The sequence below is a fragment of the Cariama cristata genome, unplaced genomic scaffold (genome assembly GCF_000690535.1).
Source record: "Cariama cristata isolate BGI_N322 unplaced genomic scaffold, ASM69053v1 scaffold3912, whole genome shotgun sequence".
Lineage (NCBI taxonomy): Eukaryota > Metazoa > Chordata > Aves > Cariamiformes > Cariamidae > Cariama > Cariama cristata.
In genome coordinates this window covers 39,540-60,601 of record NW_009605350.1, presented here as the reverse complement: position 1 = coordinate 60,601, position 21,062 = coordinate 39,540, and the positions used below count along the sequence as shown (strand labels likewise).

At 42.1% G+C, this 21,062-nt stretch overlaps 1 protein-coding gene across 1 annotated transcript; it reads left to right on the top strand.

The window, feature by feature from the left end:
* Window positions 1–385: 385 nt before the first annotated feature.
* LOC104158297 (calmodulin-binding transcription activator 1-like) lies at window positions 386–12,516 on the top strand (the record flags this gene model as incomplete). Its single annotated transcript, XM_009695903.1, is given in 3 exon segments — window positions 386–425; window positions 2,377–2,495; window positions 12,253–12,516. Coding segments are annotated over 3 exon segments (168 nt in total), but the record flags the coding sequence as incomplete, so codon positions are not given.
* Between the last annotated feature and the right edge of the window lie 8,546 nt (window positions 12,517–21,062).

Below are 21,062 nucleotides of genomic sequence, written 5' to 3'. Positions count from 1 at the left end.
ATGTAGTCACCTTACAGGGTGATGAAAATGACCTTGTGTTGCTATAATAACACAAAGGTGTAAGATGCTAACAACAGGAGTTGGAAGGCTTAGAGTCAGCAAGTTCAGCTAACTTCTACCAAAACATTTTAAAGGGATCTATTATCCATAGGCACTTTTCTGGATTAATAATACTGATAATTGATGACAGTGGAAGAAAGTTAATAAAACGAGCTGAATAATTAGAGGTCTGCCAGCCCTGCAAAATAATGGAATGAACGATAGAGGACTTGACTGATACGGAGGTAAGGGAAAGTAATACAATTAATGTCAATTAAAATGTGCCCATGGAAAATAAGCTGATGAGATGTAACTGGGGATGTAGTTTGGCTGATAAAAGCAATAATGTGTGCTGTAAAATACTTTGCCGCCTTAATGAATTGAATGTAGTGCAATGCAATATTTTGAATGAGAAATGAAAACGGTATGAATTTAATGTAGGGAGTGTTAAGTAGGTACCAGCTAAATTGGGTGGCGGATCTGAAAATACAGGTGGGAATGGCTGGGGGCTGCTGTTGGCAGAGCCCTACCCAGCTCCATTCTTTGTCCCAAGCAAGTCGGGGTCTTTGTGGATAACCCCAAGTGTCACAACACACGTGTTTGTGAAGCTTTGAGCAGTCAGAGATGGTGGGAAATAACAAAGGTGACAGTCACACGTGCAGAATATTGACTGGGAAAAAGATGTGGCCAAAAAGCCTTGTAGAGCAGTGGTCTGAGATACTCAATGTCAAGCTAGAAATCCTGGAACGCTATACAAAAAAAAATAATGGAGAGAACCTTCTTCCTGTTCAGCAAGGATCAGTACTTCCCGACTGCTCGTTCGCCCAGGAAGAAGTAGAAAACCGGCAACCCTGTTGATTTAGTCTAACGCGGTCGTACAGTAAAGTTCCCAATAACTCAGCGAGCGCAAAGGACTCATAAATTATAGAGCAGCTCACGTTTATCATACACATCGCTGCTTATCTTGTAAACTCATCTGCTGTGCTTGCACGAGTAGTTGATTTAACAGCATGTATATTGTTGAACTTGACACATCCGAGAGTATAATCAAGCTTTAAAAATACTAGGGATGTCTAGCTGCCGGTTCGTGCTCTTCGCCTGCTTTCCAGAATGATTGCGGGATGGGTTCTCTCTGGTTTGCTGCAGGTCACGGGAAATTTCTGTATTGTACGTAATTGCAGAAGAGTTTTATCATGATGTTGGCATCTGTTTAATGACATAAAATGATTCGATGTGTAAAAGGAAAAAGTTAATATCCTTTTTCTGTACACTTCCAAATGGGAAAGGACTATAAATTAATTTTGTAGGGTAAAATGCCAGGGAATAAGTGTACTTTTCGTATACCCCTGCCCAGTATCTGTCACGCAGAGAGCGAGAATAGTGGAAGAAGGGAGAGATGGCGTATTTTAAAAGCACTGTTGTAACTCCTGTGCTGTAGCTGGGATGTCTTATCCTGCTGCTCCAGTTCCCTTGTCTGCAGGGACTGATTTGGTCTATAAACATGCACAGTTTGTGGATGCTCTGATTATTTAGGTGGTGTTAAAGGGGTGATAGAGACATAATCAAGTTAATGCTTCTGGGACCTGTGCGGGCTGTTGTTGGACTTCAGGGTTTTTTGGGTTGCTTTTTTGTTTTTTAAGGGGAATTGATGTGCCTTCTACATTTTTAGCAACAAAAAAGAATAATTTTTGTATTCTTCAGTATTTCTGCTTTTGAGACCCCTGGGTATGGTGTGGTAGGAGGATTTCCATCTCTCTGCCTCACTCTCATGTTGGACTACATTCACTTTCTGAGCTGTCCGTGTAAAGAAAGGTAACCTGTTTTTAATCAGGTACAGGACATTTTAGTTTTAAATGAACTAATAGACCTTGAGTTGCATTTCTGCTGCAGCTTGACAAAATTATGGCAGGTGCTGGGGCTCTGTGCTTATTTACTTGCAAATCCTGTCAAGTGTGAACTTCATTTACGACTTTCCTGGCAGGTCACACTGCTGTGGTCACAGCTTCTATAACGTTTCGTCGCTTTTGCTTGTAAAATTTGTCACTGAGGGAAATAATAAGCTCAAATAGGCACAGGTAAGCACACACACAGGCTCCTCGTGCACAAATCCATCAAAGGTCTTTTCAAACTTTGCAGCCACAAGGAATTAAACTGTATTTATATTTCTGAAATAAAGGTGCAATTTCAACAGAAAGCCGTATCCTTCTTTGCAGTGACAAATTGCCTGTTCTTTGACAAGCTAACTGGTGGGTTTCCAAGTCTTGTCGTAGCTGGGGTCTCTTAGTGGAAACTACCTGTTCTCCTGTGTATACATCATGTGTCTCCTCTTCTTTCTAGATGATCATGGGAACAGCAATGGCAGTCATGTAAAAATCTTTTTACCGAAGAAGCTGCTTGAATGTCTACCAAAATGTTCAAGTTTACCGAAAGAGAGGCACCGCTGGAACACTAATGAGGTAGTTAAATCTCTTATTTATTCTTAGATGTACCAGCTTACTTGATGCTTATGGATTATTTTTTGAGAGCATGCCATATAAGTTACAGAATATGAATTCCCTGGCTCTGGAACCTGTTATTTAAATAATAAAGTCCTATTACATGTTGAAAGTGAGCTTTAAACTAGACTCAAAGGCAAATGTGGAAACTGACTACTAGTATAGTAGTAGTCTGTTGCTCATGTGTGTGCATGTGGCTTGTCTCAGTGTCACATCTTCTCTCATCAACATATTTCAAAATTGTTTAAAATTAGATAGGTACCATGTTAAACAAAATACTACCTTACTATGTGTAAAGACTTCCAGACAAAAAACGGTGCATATTCCTTCCTGCCAAACAATGTCCTGAGAAATAACTGGTTTACTTCTGTCTGAGAAACCTTGTTGGGACACAGAGTTGGGTGTTTTATACTGGAATCCAGTTACTCTGAATGTGCTAGTTTGCATATCTCCTGTTAACGCGTCATGATTGGGTTCACTGAAATGAAGCAGAAGTATTTAAAATTTGAGTGTCTGGGACCAAGGTAAAGTAAAAGAATGATCCAAATAGGTCTACGATCCCTTGCCTTTATTCCTTCTGGGCAGCGAGGCTGGAAGTTACACGGCAATACTGACAGTATACTTTTAGTTTTTAGTAGCACTGTCTTACAGTACCTCTGCCATATTTGTGGGAATCATTTAATAATAGAAGCAATCAACTTTGAGAAATTACTGTAAAACTCCAGTTAGTATCTGCCTGTTTCAAGCAAAGTGTTCTTGTCCCTCTAATCAATCATTTGTAACATCTAAACAAGTTAGCAAAAACTCTACTCATGAGTTTAACGACTGCAAGTGGCAAGCTGAGCGCAGAATCAAATATGGATCAGCTCATGTGTGTATTTTTCAAAGTTGAAGTCCTTTACGGCCCTCTCTTCCTTTTGTCTGAAAGTTAAAGTCAAGTATTTATTTTTAACATACTAAGTACTGTGATAAAATTAATCGGGTCTTTTAGGGAGTTGCTGGTGTGGGCTTTTTTGTGTTGATGTTTTTGTCTTGGGTCATTTGAATTGAAATGTAAATTGTAGAAAATGCGGGTTGCGATTTATTCTGCGATAGCGTTTCAACTAATGAGAACGGGATGTGGAGTAATAGCAATTCCAGTGGATCTAAAAGGTGATCTTTTGACAAAGGCAGTTGAGAAAGCAAGCTGTCTGCACAGGTTTGTGGCAGAATGATGCTCCTTCTTATTGGAAACAGCTTGTTGGTTTTTTTAGTCACTTTTCTCTCGTGTTTCTGTTGTCCCTTGTGTATACATTTACACAGGCAGGCTTTCAGCTTTTCTTTTTGAACAATGTTTGATGTGTGTGTAGCCTCCCAGGTACAGAATGTGGCAAATGAAGTTAATCATATAGCTGAAAATCTTTATTACTCATAAGTATGATGCAAATGGGAAAACGTAGGTGCCTGCAAGGTGAATTAGGCTGGGAGAAAAATCTGGGAGCGTAACCTTTCTTCTGAAGGATGTGTCAGCATTCTGGAGAGGGGGAAAGCAAATGGTTTTGATGGTGCTTGCCAGCATATTGCTGGTGTAAGTTTGTCTCATACCTTAATTCTAGATGGATTGTTTGCTAATAACCACAAATCATCAGCTGGTGTGTTAAAAACCCCAAACCAACCCACTTCTGTCTTTTTGAATGTCGGGTTTGTCATACTCATTTGTATCTCTCTTTCCTCCAAAATCTGTCACTGTGGCTGCCACACAGTGGGAACAAGGAGCTGGTTCTGTACGTGGGTTATTACTGGTGCTGTCTCTGCCGGCGTACGTGGTGTGTCGGTTGCGGTTTCCCTATTGCATTATTTAAAAGGAAGAGCTTTTCTTGTGGCCAGAGATTTTTGGCCGAGTTAACTCAGAGCAAAAAAAAAAAAAAAAATAAAAGAAAAAGGCAGAATCTTGTGCTTAGATGAAGCCTTGGAAAATTTGTGTTAATTACGGGGGAGGGGGAAGCTTACAGATTTTATTTCCCTCCCCACCCCCAGCCTGGAAGTTTAATTCTGTTCAGTGTTATAAAACTTGAATTTTTCTTAGGATATAATTGAATAATGATGTTGGACTACAATTCAGTGTCATTCCTAAGGGAATATATTTTTTTTCATCTGAGTACGCAGGTGTTCTGTCTATGCTGGTGAAGACATGAGTTGTAAAATATAGAAGAAAAAGATATATTTTATACAGTGGTGCTTCCAGAATCTTTGTGTTAATTGCAAAATCACTGGCACTGCTTGCAAGGTGTGTCACCAGCAGGGAGCTTTACGAAAAGATAGAAAAGAAAGAAAACGCATAAAGTAACTTACAGCTCTGAGTATGTCTGTGACGTTGCTGTCCTCTCTCAAACTCATTTGTGTTCGGACAAACTCACGGATGTCCGGTCTTGCCACAGCCTTCTCCAGAGCGCAAGCGCCGTGGGAATTGGTGTGGGATGCATCCTGGGGGGCAGCCAGAGCCGGCCCTCCTCACCCACCTACGACCTGCCTACTTTCCAAAACCCTTAAGGATTGCTTTTTCTGCTCCTTTGTACAGGGATATTTCAAGGAAACTTAACCATGGCCCTTGTACGCATCTGCAAGTCCTTGAAATAAAGCGCAAACGTATTTTGAGCCGCGGGGGCTGGCCGGCAGCGTGAAGGGCACGCGTTGTGCGCTGGCGTGTAGGCTGGGGCTGCTGATGGTTCCCTTGGATCTGCAAATGAGACTCTGCTGCCGAGGCTGAACGCGGAGGTCAGGGAGCAGCTGCGGTTTGTTCTTTCCTCTACCAGGGCATCGCCATGGGAACGCCGCAAATAACTTTTTCTGAGTGCTTTCATCTGCAGATTGAGGATAATGGTCATATGTTGCTCTGGATTGGGTAATTGGGGTGGAGAAACAATATCCTTTGAGAGCTGAATAGCTTGTGGTTGACTTTACACTTAGTAAAATAATGCGATGAGCAGCAAGAGAAATGGCGCATTTCTGGTTAGGACATGTTATCGAGATGTTTGCTTTCCGTCACATTATGCAGTTTTAACTGAAATGTTTGATGGAAATATATTTCCATATCAAGATGTCATCTCATCTTAAATCAAGTTTATAGTGGTTTTATATTTCCTAGTGAAGGAACTATTCCTTCTAATTCAATTTTTTTTTTTAACCAGAGATACAAAATCATAAGTTTAGCCAAGCAATTTAATTACAGATTCACATTTTTTGAGATGCCTTTGAAAGTGTGTGTGTGCTTATTTCGCTTGCTCTGGGGGAGGATAGAAAGAGGATTTTCATGCGATTTCTCAGGTTAAGACAAATCAGTTAATTGCCAGAAAATTCTGCGACACTCTGTGCATATGAGGGAGTTCCTTGCTCTTGGGTTTTAGTTGTCATTCATTTTGAACCGTTTTAGTGTTTGTGTAACGCAGATCTGGTTTGGTTTTTGGTAAGCGGATGGAGCAAAGACTTCTCATAGTGTGGGTGCTGCTTGTAGCTTGTTTGCCGCGCTCACGGTGCACCCCGAGCCTGGATGTCGGGAGCACTGGGTCTGGAGTCCCTTCCACAGGGCGCAGGGCTGATGCTCCCAAAGCTCAGCCTTGCAGAGCTGGCGTCTGTGGGTCCCTCTGGGTGCTCAGCTGAGCTCCCTCCCCTCGCACCTCGGCCCCATAGCAAAGTTTGCTGGCTCATTAATCACTTTGGGCAACAAGAGACATTGTCCGTAGGAAATGCGTCCTGCTGCTTTTCTGTCTGGGGTCCAGGTTATTTGGGAACTGGGAGCTTCCCTGGCCGGTGGTGTGCTCTCAGCGGTACAGGTGGGTGCGGAGGCTCAGGGGTGTCGGAGTAACCTTGTCTCTACACGGCGCTTGCCAAAAGCGGGATTGCAGCTTTGAGCAGAGATGCCTTTCATTAACAGAGTTGGCAGCCGCAGTCATTAATCATCCTTGTAAACACTTAATGACACAGTACGAGAAAGAAGAAAAAGTTAAACGTCGGAAATGTAAAATGCTACCTAGGGCTTTTGTTTCTGACAGCATTCTGTATTTACCTTCTCTGTTGGGAGAAGCCTAGGATTTCCATGGTAGAAAAAATCAGTAGTGATTGCTTCATGTGTTTAGGCTGTTCTTAAGGGGCAAGGCAGAAATGCCCTGTTTTGCAGTGTGATATCTAGCATCAACTTTATACAAATTTCAGGCTTAGAGATTGCTTGGTAGTGTTAAAATTAAAAAACTCTGTATTTGAGCGTTATTTAGTGTAGGAAGAAGTTGTTTGACAGTGCTGCATTGGGGACCTTGAGTCGCGTGCTCACTGACATCTCTGATGTGGTTTGCATTTTTGCTCTGCTCGCACGACAGTGACGTTCTCCTCTTCCGCTGGACATGGAGTTATTTCCCATCTTTTCTCTAAAGCGTAGAGAAGATCTTGAAGGTTTGGAGAGTTGCCTGTGGGATGTAAGGGTCCCAGACTGATTTGGGAAGTAAGTCTCGAGCATTTGGGCAGACTATTAAGCTATGAAATGCTAGCGAGGAGTAGGTGAAAGCGATACGTTGTCTGCCACCTGCTACTCCAGTTCCTCTTCAGCCCTCCGGCAGACAAGTGTCAGGCAGCCAGATACTAGTGCGGCTCCTGTCATTACAAGTTTGTTCATCAAAGTACCACTCTGGGTAAAGACCAAGCAGTATGACATACTACTACTTTTTTTTTTCCTTTAAAAAAATGTTTTTAAGTGCCTTTTAGAATGAACTCTTATGTCTGAAAACGTAAAACAGCTATTTGTTTTAAGGCTGCCCTGGCCGGTGTGGTGTATTGTAACACGTCGCTACGTTACTGTACTGGTTCACACCTTATTTGCCAAAGTAGATTAATGTGGTATAAATTCATAGCGTTGAGCAAGCATATGGGATCGACTTTTGGCATCACCAGGGTCAGAGTGAGGAAGGAGTGTCTGTCCAGGTCACAGCATCCCCTCTGCGATACGCCATCAAGATGGCAAAACCCTCTGGAAAAGCAACAGCGCTTATTACAGTTTCGTGAGCACTGTAAAGTCATTCAGTGTATTTTGTTTAATGCTTTCCATTAAGCTCAAGTTAATTCAGACGTGTTTTGCTTAAGCGCAGTTTCCCGAGGCCAGAGGCTGGCCGTTGTCGTGAGAGCTCTGCAACTGTGGAGCACTTACAAGGCTGGAATGTCCTCGTGGTCTGCATTGTCTCTGTGATCTCTCAAGACCAACGAGGATATTTAATTTTGACTAATTGCCTGCTGCCCGTGTGATCACAGAGTATACACTATAACAGTGCTATTGGCAAATGCTATTATTAGAAGTTTTGTTGCTTTCTGTTCCACCTGATGATTCTCCGCTGGAGGAGTAGCAGGGAAGCGGTCACAGTCCGGCTTGTGCACGCTTCCTATGTAACATCTTCTGCCACCATCGGCCTGGCTCGTGGGGTTGCTCTTAGGTTTGTGATGAGTTGGGGGTGCTGAGTAAGGTTTACAAGTTAACGTAAGGCTTTGTTAATGAAAGGAATTGCCTAATTGAGGGCAAAATGTTGGCCAAGAACTGGAACAACCAGAGCATCCGTAAAATGAAGAATGCTGGTGTTAATTCACGTCCTTTGTTTCAGTGGTGGTGGTCTTCTGCTAGCTGTTGTAGCTGGGAAAGGCATGTCCTACCTGAATTTCTCACTAGCTAGTTGGATGCTTGCCCTACCAGCCCTTGGTACTGGGCTTTCCAACGTGTGTCCATCCTCTTGGCCAACGACAGAAATGTAAGAAAACGTGCTTTCTTTAAAAAAGAAGGAAAAAGCTCTGAAAGTAAAATCAAAAGGAAATAAAGTTTACACCCTGACTAGAGCAGAGTCAGGAGTAAACTATTTGTATACCTGACTGATGCTGTCTGGCACGTGTGGGCGGCTTTGCTCGCTGTGTGTGTGATTGTGATTTAAGGCTGATCAGTGAACGAGATGGAAATTTCGCTTTAACAGAGGCACTTCATTAGGGGTTTATTTTGTGAAATTAATGAAATTCTGTGCTTTGCTTAATGTAAAAAGCAGAAAATCTGCTCCTGGCTTTGCTTTTGCAGTTTCTCAGTCGTGTTTACATAATTAGTAAATGTTGTGAGCAGGCTTAGTGATTTAGCTGAATTGAAAGGTTACCGTTCCTGGCAGTTTTAAACAAAAGCAGTAATACCTGCTATGCTCTTCATGCTATAATAGAGAGAGATTCCTCCTCTTCCTCTTAATAAAATCTAATTTGTTTCCTTTTGGGAAGGAAAAAAAAAAAAGTTAATGTTAGGACCAATGTTGTAATTGTATAATGATAAATCTTTAAAAATGACAAATTTTGCAGTTCTGTGCAGTTAATGTGTCTGAGTCCTGGGACCAGATTGAATCCTGCAAAGATAGCGAACAGATGAAATGTGTTGCTTTGGGTAATGTACTGCCCTCCTAGTTTTTGTTTTTTGTTTTGTTTTTTTCCCAAGTGAATTCGATTGAATGAATTAAATTAACTTTTTTACACTTAATGATAACGAAAGAAAAAAATTACTTCATAATTAGTTTTAGCATATTATATGCAAAATGCAAAATGCTGATGGTGTTTAACTCACTGGCTTTTTGACATTAGGAACCTATCAAAATACTTCCGAATAGTTTTACAAATTTTGAAACTTTCTAGCAATTAGTTTGGAGCGGAATAGGTCCAGTTTGTGTTGAGCACTCTTCTGGCAGTGCCTCATATACAGGCTTCACAGTGAATGCCCTCCTACTCCTGTATGTAGCGATGCAGCTGCTTGTGTTTGTGGTGTTCGGGAAATGGATGTTACTGGTTTGTGTGCTGCACCCAGTGATGGAGAGGACGAGAACAGTTCTTGAGTATGAGGACAAAACCTCCCAGCAAACCAAGGAGGCTGTTTCAGACGGAAGGGATTTTCTGGGTTTGTTTTGTTTTTGCCATGTCAGGCACCTCCAGGTTCCTCTACTGGAAGTGTGTTGTGTAGACAACCGTAGTTTAGCAGCAACAAATCCATGTCCAGACATCTATTCTTCTCTGTAAGAGTGGGCTCCGAATCCTTTGTCTAGTGTATACTTAACACACACAAAAAAGGAAGTATCATAGATTGCTTTAGGAATGCAGGAGAATAAGGTGGAATGTTATTTCCTCCAGTTGATTAACCTGGTGTGCTTTTCCTAACCAGCATCAGCTGTTGGAGCTCATCCTTTTTAATGGTACATGGTTATGTATCAAAAGCAGATGTGGAATTGGGTGCAGGGGGAATAAAAAGCTGGAGTTACCAGTTATGTAAACCCTTCTTCAAATGCCAGAGAATTGGCAGAGTGCATTAATTTAATTATTACTTTGCCGTTTATCTACAGAACACCAACAGTAGTGGTAGGTACCGCTGCATCACGTATTTGAGTCTCTGGCTTGCCCAGCACTGAGTACAATACTCATTGGTGTATTATGCGAGTTGTACCTTTTACCGCATTTTACAAGGAAAACGTTACAACAAAGTCAATTTACAAAGTCAATTTAAGTGTGTCTCTGTCAAGGACTGGCATACATAAACACAAATGAATTGGTTCACTTGTCAAATGAATGGAAACTGAGGATATTGTATTTTGTAAATGATTGAAATCCTGTCGTCTTGGTCTCATGTTTGCTACTTCCAGGAGTGGCTGTTCCATTTTGAAGAGAAAAGTCAGGGGATTTAGATGAAAAAGAAAAATGAGATATGAAGGAAAAATTAGTGCCAATAAAAGCAAAGATTTTATGCAGGGGTAGTACTTAAGAGAAAAGACTGAAACCAATTTGTTTTCTGCAAAAGGAGGGATTTGGGGGGGACACAAAGTGTACCTGGGGGGGACAGTGGAAGAGAGGAGACATCTTTTGCAACAGGGGAGAAATTAAGAAAAGAAAAAAGTCTTTGTATTCCTTCCTTTGGAATTGGCATCTATCCCCAGTTGTTTACAAACGTGGCTGTGGGTTATAAAAACAGGAGCAGGGAGCTCTTCGCTGGCTGGTAACGGCCGAGTGGAGTTAGCAAAATGCCGGTGAGGTGTTGGGCTTTGCGGGTCTGCCCCACATTTAACTCCAGTCGGTTACCATCCTGTGGGTAAAATCTTGGAGTTTTGTCAAACTCATCTTTATGCCAACTTCGTATTACCTGAGAAGTCGGAAGGGAGCCTTAGGTTTGTGTTGGGGGATGCGACCCCCATGACACGGACCTGCACGGGGCTGTCCAGCCCATGGGGTGACCGTGTTTGCTTCTCCATCTCTCACCGTCGAGGAATTCCTGAGGTATGGGGTCTTCCTGATCAATTGATTCTGAACTTAATTAGCTGCTGGGTCACTGCAAATCTGTGTCTTTGTTATTGAATTATTTCTAAGTCGCTTGGTTTCCAAATCGCTTTCCTCCAAAATGAGGTTGTCTTACAAATCTGTAGTGTAAATCGTGATTAAAGGACCCAGCCTCGGCACACGGATGAAATAACAGCGGAAAAGCTGACTTTTTGGTTTGGTTCACAAAAATTAGAATTGATAAATATTGGCAATAATGGCGAGAACTTAGTTTTAACTCCCAACACGTAACAGTAACTTTCGCAGGAGAGTTTGTCAGACTGCTGCTGAGGAGCATATTAGAAATACAGACTTCCCTGCGTTCTCCAGTGGTTTCTTGACTGCGATACACCTGAAACGGGAGCGGTGCAGAAAGATGCAATGTGTCTTCTGGAAAAACATACAGGCAAATTAGATTGTTGCACTACACTTCGACTTTGAATATGATGATTTTTGTATCACTAGTGGCTGCTTTGCCTTACAGAGACACGGTTTTGTGGGATGGATTTGTTTCTTGGCTTCAAGCGTGAAGCCGTTTTGGTGCAGATGAGAGACTCCCAAAACTTAACGCCTTGCCAGGAAGGGGGGGAGCCGCTGAAATGAAAAGGGATGTAATGCCCTTGGTGATTGTCTTTCTCCTAAAGTTATCTGATGTAAATATTACGCTCTCTGCATAAATTTAGTATAGATAATTGGCTGCGTCTTGCTTGGAAATGGGTACCAAAGGTTTTTTTTTAATGGCTTCTCTGTAATTGAAATTCCAGGAGGAGAGGCCTTTGTCTTGGTAACCACATTTGAATTACTTTTTTTATCGTAGCATTAAACCAATACATTATGATGTTAGGAGTTCAGTGTGCGTGTGTGTCAATAATTACTATATTTCCACAGTTACGATGAATAAAGCAAACTCTTGAAAAAGAGCATGTAATACCCTGAAAGCAGATGATCTAGAAGCTGTATTGACAGCCATTTGTGTTCTTACCTAAACCGTAGCCTCCCTGACGAAGGTAACGTGTCAGTGCTGGGGCAGGACCGCAGGCTTTGTGCATCACAGCTCACGCGCTTGAGCCATGCTGGTTTTTATCCCGAGCTCTGAAAACACAGTTTGTACAATAAGAAACCGATGCACCCGTATGGAAATGGAAAGCCTTGTAGAAGCCGTTCTACAGGGAGGTTTAAAAAAATAAAAAATAAAAAAAAGAAGAAAATAAAAAGGTGCTAGAAGTAGGAGTCGAGCTCAGTAGCTGGGGTGGCCGTGGCCGCAGGAGGGTCTGCAGCAGCGGGCACCTCGGGCTTTGGCGTGCCGTGGGCTGTGTGTGAATTGCGAGAGCTTTGATGTGATTCCATGGAAGGTATTAGTTTTACTCACTGAAGCTCCTTTGTTTTGCAGAGATCTTGATGCAGACGCCCTTTTGGATTTCTTTTTAATAATGTGTGACCCTTCACCTTTGATCCCTTGACCTGCATTACTTTGGTAACCATTTCATTTTTTTAATTTCATTTCATTTTTAATTTTGGTGTGCAAGCTGTAACATTTCATCATTTTAAACTGTAGCGTTCTTTGACCTCCCCAAATGTCTTTTTTTTTTTTTCTGTGAAGATATGTAATGTTGGCTTTTCTTGAATAAAAACCATTTCAGTTGCTAAAAAAATAAAGCATGTAATTTTCATTGGGTTTTGCTTCTTTTAAGTTTAACTGTGTGTACTTTTCTTGTATAGTACATTACCTTTTGTTTTGACCTGTGTTCTCTCAGTACTTAATTTATTTTTATATTTCTGTACATCTTTTGTTTTAATTTGCATTTCTCTACAGTCCTTTTGGTCAGCAAAACACATGCTGGTGTGTCCCGTGTCCCCCACCCCGCCATCACATTTTGATAACTCAGAGTAATTATGGGAGCATTTCAGATACTCTGAATAAGAAATATTCTTTATTGTTAAAATTTTGTTCCCTGTCCTGAAGATAACTTTTCCTAACCATCAGCTTAAAACTGATAGCTATTTTAATAAAAGATTAGCCTTTAGACCAAAATGAAAATCTCAATTGCAACTCAATTTACATTTATTTTTACATTATCATTGAAGCCAAAAGGAAACTTATCAATGCTTTGAGATGTGCTTTAAGCACGGATGTGCTTAAAGAAGCAGCGTTGTGTGTACATGGGATAGTAAAGTCCCCAAAGTTTAGTAGCTGTTTCTTTCCATTTTTCTATTGAGAGGGTACAGGCATGTGAGACAGATGTTGGCCAGATTCTATTTTTATCTTGTAAATGATCGTATGAAATCTTCTGAGCACGACCCGCTGAAGTACAGATTATTTTTTAAGTGTCTCATTATTTTATTCTCTAACATTTAATGCTGAAGTTTTAATTGCACACAGATGAAGCTGCTAAATGAGCACCGAAATGGATTTAGGTCTTCTCTGAGTCTTGTTGATGCTTATAAAACTTTACATCGTTCTTTGGAACTACAGATTAAAATTGTGGTGAGCTTTTCGCATATAACAAGTCTGCTTCCCTAACCTCACCTGGCCACTGCCCGTGTCTGGCCTCTTTTGGAGGAGCCTGAAGCCCATCTGAAGACCCTCCTGCTGGTATTTTCCCAAGTGAAACAGAGGCTGCAGCCAGCTCCACTGTGGTGTTTGCCAGGAGTGCTGCTAACCCATGGGGCTGAGCCGGAGCTGCCTTATTTACCTGCCAGTCCTCCGCAAGGCTTGGTGGGTTGAGCCCCGGCAGGTTTTACCCCCTGGGCAGTGGGGATGCACCGTCATCACCAGAGTCTGTCTCAGGAAGCATCTTGTGTTTTTAATTGGCATCCGTGCTTGAGAAAATGGTATTTCCAGCCCTAATCTTTGTGCTTAAACAGCAAGATCTCTGGTTTTAAACTGTCCTTCATGGTGTTTGCAGAGCCACCTGTTAAAATAAGGTGACAGTCAAAAAGAGTATTCACAGAATTCTGCTCATCAGAATCTCCTACGTGTCGATGTACATGGTTAGGAGCCGAGGTGGACAATTGCAGCCTATGTCAGTGTTTGAAGCATTCAGGTGGTTTTTTTTCCTTTTCCCCTCCTGTTCCAAATTTTAGCTGTAGTAGTTTTTGTAGGCCTAGAGTCATCAGTTCTGGTATACAGGGCTGCTGTTCCTACATCGAGCATGTTTTGGATAGCTGGGATTTGGCTTTTACTCTGGTTTTAATGCTGCCTGTCAGCCTGAGAAGTATGATCCTCCAGAATCGTCTCAAGCTATTTCTTCAGTCTTCAGAACAGGGCTTTTCAAACTCAGTGGAAAAAAAATCTATTTTACCCAAGAAAACTCCTTGAAGACTATTTTTCTCCTCCTTGTAACACATATTTTATATCAGCAGCAGTTAGATGTGAATGCCTTGGCTTTCTAGGAAAGCAATTTTTAAAAAACCTTTATTTAGACATCTGGAAACCAAAGGGAATCTCCCTCCTCTGCACAGAGGGCTGGCTTTCAGCTGCCTCCTGGTAGAACAAATAGCAAGCTAAAAAAAAATAAAAATTGTCTGATGTTGGGAATTGGAGTCAATCTAAAAACACACGAGGTTAAAAGATGGCTAGAATTTCTTGTTTCAGGAGATATTTTGTCATGTCCACCCTGCCTTCTTTTCATAAGGTAAGCGCTTTTAGCGATGGTAATAGTTGGGTGTATCTCACAAGATGTTTGGGTCACACAGGATGGTGCATGCTATCTTTTTCATGATCTTTCCAAGTATTCTTTTAGATGCAGATGGTTATTCACAGAAAGCAGCGTAGTGAATGTGGATTATGCCTGTTCAGCTATTGCGTGGGCTTCCAGGATGCTAGAGCTGCTGAGGGAGGAGGAGGTAGAGCCCTTGGAAAGGGAGGATAGGAATTGTTCTCAGTTTCCTTTATAAACAACAGTAAATATTAGTACGACAAGCTGCTTCGTTAACACGGCAATGATGATATCATTTACCCGAGCTTAAAGTCTGTCTTTGGGTTTCTGCTGCAGTGTTACTGAATGACAGTAAATAATACCAGCAACAATTGTCCATTGGATGGCAAGAGATGACAAAACTTAATAAATTTTACTGAGCTTATTTTTTGCTGAACAGGAACTAAAATACATGTTTTCTTCAGACACTTAATCAAAGAACTAGACGAATTCTGCAAAGCGTTGGCAAAGCAAAACGTTTGTCTATTTAAATATTAAGAGAATACTCTATTGAGAGATTTGTTCCTGCTTATGAGGGTTTTGTTATTCAAAGACGGAATGTTGATAACATCCACTCCTGAAACAGGTCTTAATTTTGAAATTTATGCAATATCTTCTACTGCTGGGTGCTTTTATGTGCTAACCTTAACATAAGGCTAAGTGGCTGCAATGAAATACTTGGCACTAGATTTAGAACAGTGCATGTCTTGCTGTTCAGGTAATGCAGCTGGGGTTGGATTAACCTAATCTGCCTTATTCACCCTAGTAGACACACTGGTGTATCGATCATCTGCATGTGCTGTTCATTTAATAAAATATACATAGGCAACAGACAACTTGCTCACTTCAGTCTCAGCTACTCTGAAAAACAGATGTATCAGTCAACACAAGCAAACATTTGATTTTTTTCTATTAATAAAACTTATCCAAACATGCAGGATGAAAAAGCATAAAGGACAGATAATTTTTTTTTTGCCCTCAAAGTCTGTATCTGAGAAAACACAGATTTCTGTACAGAATCTGTCTGTACACAGTAAACGCATGGGCAGCTGTCCCCTACTAACGTCTGTTAGGGCTGGAGGCTTCTAGATGAGAATCCTGTTGCTCTCGTGCTTGGAGGGGAAGGGGAATTCTCACTTTTTGGAGGAAAGCCCGAGTGCTGCTCCAGCCTTGCGGGCAGTTGCACCCAGCTGTTGGAGCAGCGGCTGCGGGAGGACCGGTGCCCTGGCTGTTGGCTTCTTGCGGAGGTTCTCCTATGGGCTTGGAGGTGCATTTCCCAGACTTCCCACCCCGCTTGCTGCTCTGTGTATATATTGTTTTGCAAAGTCCTTAAATAATTGAATGACTACTATTGCTTTAGTCTTTAAATTCTCAAAATGCATTAAGGTCTTTGATTGCTGAAGGGGTAAGCCAGCACCGTTGGGCAGCCTTCCCTGACTCAGTCTTGTGCTTCTGCTTTTACTCTGCTTACAGAAATAGAACTCCCATAGCAATCGAAACCCTGCTTTTGGCTTTCTGTATGTGCTAGAGCTAGGGTCTTCTGTCTTTCCTTTGCTCTTAGCTGCAGACCTCGGGTGAGAAAATGTTCGGTGATAAAAATGTGTTTTTATTTCTCCTTTAGGTTTGACTTGTCTGCTTTTCAGCTCTTCTAGACATTGGAAATTCCGGTTTGTGTTTATTTTCTCTGGATTCCTTCCCACAAGACAGAAGTGAATTCAGCATGGATTACTGGGGAGAGCCTTGGCTGGGAATAAGGATAATTGCAGTCTCTGGCTGTGCCACAGACTTACTGATGATTTCTTTTAAGTTATTCACCTGTACTGTATCTGTTTCCTCAGCTGTAAAAGATGGGTAATTACCTCCATTGTAAAATGTTATGGGGTCTGCTGGTAATTATATAATGAAGTACTAATTACAGTGATTATTACTTGGACCTAGTCTAGATCTGGGTGATGTTCCTGTTGTGATGAACGTATGAAAGAGATACTACAACTTGCCTGTCTCCATTCTTTGCAAGGGACCTGGAAGGGGAAGGTGCAGCGGCACTCGAATGTAAATTCCTGATGAGATCCACTACTACTTTTTCACCCAAGTCAATCTATTAACTTCCCATCTTCCTTGGTTCTCAGGTGTTAGCAGGGTGGTAGGCTGATGAGAGGCTAAGAAATTAAATTAACTTCCCATCTTCCTTGGTTCTCAGGCGTTAGCAGGGTGGTAGGCTGATGAGGGGCTAAGAAATTACCAATTCAGTAGTTGGATCCATGTGTAATTTGATAACAAGGGTTTGTTTTGGCATTTGTTTTTCCTCTTGGAGATGCGTAGAAGAAAGCAAACTGAGAATGGGTGCTCTTTGAGATACTGATTGGGCTGGGGCCAACCTCGTGCTACCTTGTGGCCTCGGCTCCTTTGGAAGATCTGACCTTGATGCGAGCAAAGGTGTCCTTCCAGCTGTTGAGATTATTTCCCTCCTGTAAAAGACTACAGCTTGCAAGACTTTATTATCAAACATTTTATTTGCCTTTCTCTTCTCCATTTATTTAGGACACATATTCTTTGTAGCTGAGAATAGCTCTACTATCCACTAAGCAAGGCTGGGTAGTGAAGGAAGAATTGGTATTTTTTTTTTTTAAGGTAGAAATGGAGTGTTCTCATCTGGAAAATACTGCTGCTACTGCTTGGATGATGCTGTAGTATCTGATGGTAGTAATAATGAGTAATGTCTTACATCTGTTAATGATGAGAGGCTCCTACCCAATGCCAGCCTTCCCTGGACACATGCTTTGTAGCATAGTAACAGCAAAAAAATCATGGCCTTGGTTTATCTTGGTACAGTTCCTGCCTGCTCTGTTCTGCCACCTCTGCTCGCTCTGCCTTGCTGGGTTCTGGATGGATTTCAGCCCTCACCTTCACATGCCCGTTTGCCATCAACCTCAGCCTTTACGCTGGAAGAGCAGGCACAGATCTCAATAATGTCTTCAGAATTTGGTAGCAAGCTAGAGGTGATATGCTGAGCAGCCCTCCCTTTCTCATAGTGTCATGATTGCAGTGAATTTTTAACTTTCAAGAGGAAGGTTTAGTTATTGTCCAGTAAGATAACATGAGAAGGCTTTCCAGCAATGGAAAGGCAATTTTTAATTGCAGGTTTGCACTTGAATTTTCCAAACTAGATGCTCATCTCTGATAGCTTATTTCTGATTTCATTCTACATGTTGAAATCAATCTAGAGTATATCACGTCCTCACAGTGTTTCAGTTGTTGGCCATGCAAAGCCCATCTAATGCAGCTTACTGGATTATTGTCCTGTCTGGAGATAAGTAAGGGAGACAAATGGTTTCAAGTATAAATTTTTTCCAAGGCTTCTAGGTTTAAAACTTTTAAAATCATATCTGAAAATCCACCAAATGCTCTTATTTCTTTACTGCTCTCTAACTGTACGTACAGCTACATTGACGTATACATCTACGTTGATGCTGCCTGCTCTGTACCTGACTCCCAAATTTTGTGCTGCTTTTTCCCTTTGCACACCCTGCAGCTGCCCGGGCGATCTGCTGCCCTGCAACCGGGGCTGCCAGTGCAGGGCCAACAGCTTGGTGTTGGCCATCCTCGAAGCTCTCCATCCTCCACCGTCTACCTCTGGCCAGCCTCCTCAACCGTGGCAAGCAGGCACCGTGTGCTTTTGTAGTTTTACTCTTGACTTCATAAATGACCTGTTTTTTTCATGACAGAATACTTGGGTGCTCTGGTGATAGGTAGCAATGTGCGATTCCAGGCAAGTGCAAACAGTCACTCCCAAGTAGTAAGTGTATGGAAAGAACTTATCTTGCTAGATGGAGGAGAAAGTAAATGAGGGAATATCATCCCTACTGTGATCACTCTTACCTCTCTTTAAAGCATCTAAAATATCTGATAGTTGTCTATATGTGTGTCTCTGTACTTTACCTAATATTCGTATGTTAGATTTTTTGTTTTAAAAATCCTGTTGATTTGGGAAGCAAGAAACTTGGTTTGTTCCTACAGAAGCATCATTTATTAAGTTCCTACAGAAGCATCATCTATTAAGATTAATTAATTTAGTGTGAGATGCTTCATGTTCTTATTACACGTTGCACAAGTCAGTTGATCTGTGTGCACTCTGCGAGTCTTGTATGATGAGGCATGTTAAATTACTGCATCACCTAAAGGATAATCAATAATTCAGATTTGAGATTTATTCAATTTTATGATGTTCTTGCAAAAAATGGGAAGGTGTGTGATATCTGTGGGATTTCTGTATCTCAATACCACTTTGAATGCTGTAAATCAACAGTGTAAGTAACAAGTGAACTTCTTTTTTAAACTTAAATATTTAGTAAGGTAATAATTATAAACTCTCTCAAGTCTTCCTCCTCTTAGAAATTGGTGAACTGTCTGGTTTTCATTGCAGTGGCAGAGTTACATAAAACCACTGTAGCTTTATGACAAAAATACTTTCAAGTATCGGAATTAAAATGTAGCATCACCATGAAAACAAAAGTATTAAAGTGTAAGCGATTCCGAACTAATGTGCTGCTAAACAGAGATTTCTCTAGTTTTGAGGGCAGGTTTTTAAACATTAACATACCCCGTTTCAGTAGCAATCGCAAACCCCAGTGAAATAGTTGAGGTGGCGTTTTTATTTGTCGGTGGTTACTACAGGAAAATCTGCTTTAACCCTTTTTTATTTATTTGGGGTTTGTTTGTTTGTTTTTAAATTACCTGTGGTTTCTTGGCTTTGTGAATCAGTGAGTTACAGACAGACCTGTCGGATGGTTTCGGGCCGTGCATGCCGAGCAGAGGAGTGCAGCGGTGCTGGGAGTGCTGCTGGCCGTGGCCCCGGTGTTGGCCCCATCCTGGCCGCGGGCACCTGTCCCCTTTGGCTGGGCTGTGGCCGGTGGCCGTGGTGCCTTTGGCATTGCCTCGTAACCCCAGCCCAGCTCAGCAACCGGGGATGTGGTGCGTGCTGGCAGGACAGCCTGGCGTGCTCAGAGCAACCGGCAAAGGCTGCCCTTCTGTCGCCGGAGGAGGAGGAGGAGGATTTCCTTCGCACGCCCCATTTCTAGCTGCCCCCGTCTCTGTATGGACACGGAATCCCCACAGGAGGGTGCTGTGAAGGCATTTAATGTGCAGATTTTGCAGGGAAGATCTGAGTTTTGAGAAAACAGCGATTATAGGGAAACCAAAGCTGTGTTGTTCCAGCAAGGACAGCACATGAATTGTCCCCTGGGAGGGATGCAGGGAGAGGTCCAGCGTTGGTGCTCGCTTGCAGCATCCTTGCTGCCCGTGCAGGTGGGCTCCTGCATGAAGGTGTTGGGGCTGGGAATGATGTCCGCAGGAAAGTCAACGCTCTCGGGCACCGCAGGTAACCGGTAAAGCATCCCGGGGCTGTTACCGCGCCTCCCGCTTACGGTGGGTGCTGGGACCCTTCACGATGACCCATGGCCAACGGGTCGCATGGCTTCTCGCCAACGGGCCTTGGAGCTACTCATCTGCTTTTCAGTCTGTATATAGAATATTTAAACCGCATAAGCTGCAAAATCCATTTGATTGCAAGTAGAACCTCTGAGTTCTGTCCTAAAATACTTTGTAAATTAGACCATTGCATTCACCATGATCTGAAAGGCTAATGAAGAATAACGGAGAAGTCTCTCTTTAGTTCTTATCTGTAAAATTTCCAAATATTTTAGATAAGAGGTTATTCCTTTTGTACAGTATATACTTGTGCCAAAATACTTTTATTTGACAAGACCAGTTAAATGGCATTTCCCATATGCTGCTTTCTTTAGCTGGGGTGCTGCTTCAAACAGAAATTAAGTATGATTGTTTAAAAGAAGACAAATCCCACCCCAGGGAGAGCTGCGGCCCGTACTTGCTAGCCTTGTGCTTCCACTCTGCCCCCCACCCTGCTTCCTTCTATTGCTTTTCACTTTTTTGTTTTTAAATAAACTTTTTAAACTGAGGATTGTAACTAGAGACTTATCTTTGGGATGACCTCTAAAACACGTGGGGGGGTTAAAGCTAATTCTCATATACAGAATAGGGGTGCTCTGATTCTTGCTTTTGATGGGAGTGAGGTAAACTGATAGAGCTGTATTATCGTGGGTTTTTGAAAATCACCTAGTCATTACATAAGAATACGTCGCTCTTAAACTTGGCAAGTGGGATCTATGTGCGAGTCCCTCGGGGGATTCGCTACTGGCCGTGTGGGTATCGCTGCACGTGCTTGTTCTGCACCGGGTTTTAGATGTCAGATGTTTGGAGAGAGACTGTTTGGTCGAGAGGGTGCTTTGTGTTATCCTGCATTTTTGGCACTCGTCTTAAATCACATCATCTAAATCCTTTGACGGGATAGATCATCACGAAGCTTACGTAATAAACACCATGGAAGGACAGTGCTCAGCAGCAGCAGCGTTGGAGCTTTGCCTTGTTACCGGCATGATGAAACCGAGCCCTTCTCGTATCCGTATGCCTGTTAAATTGGCTGCGG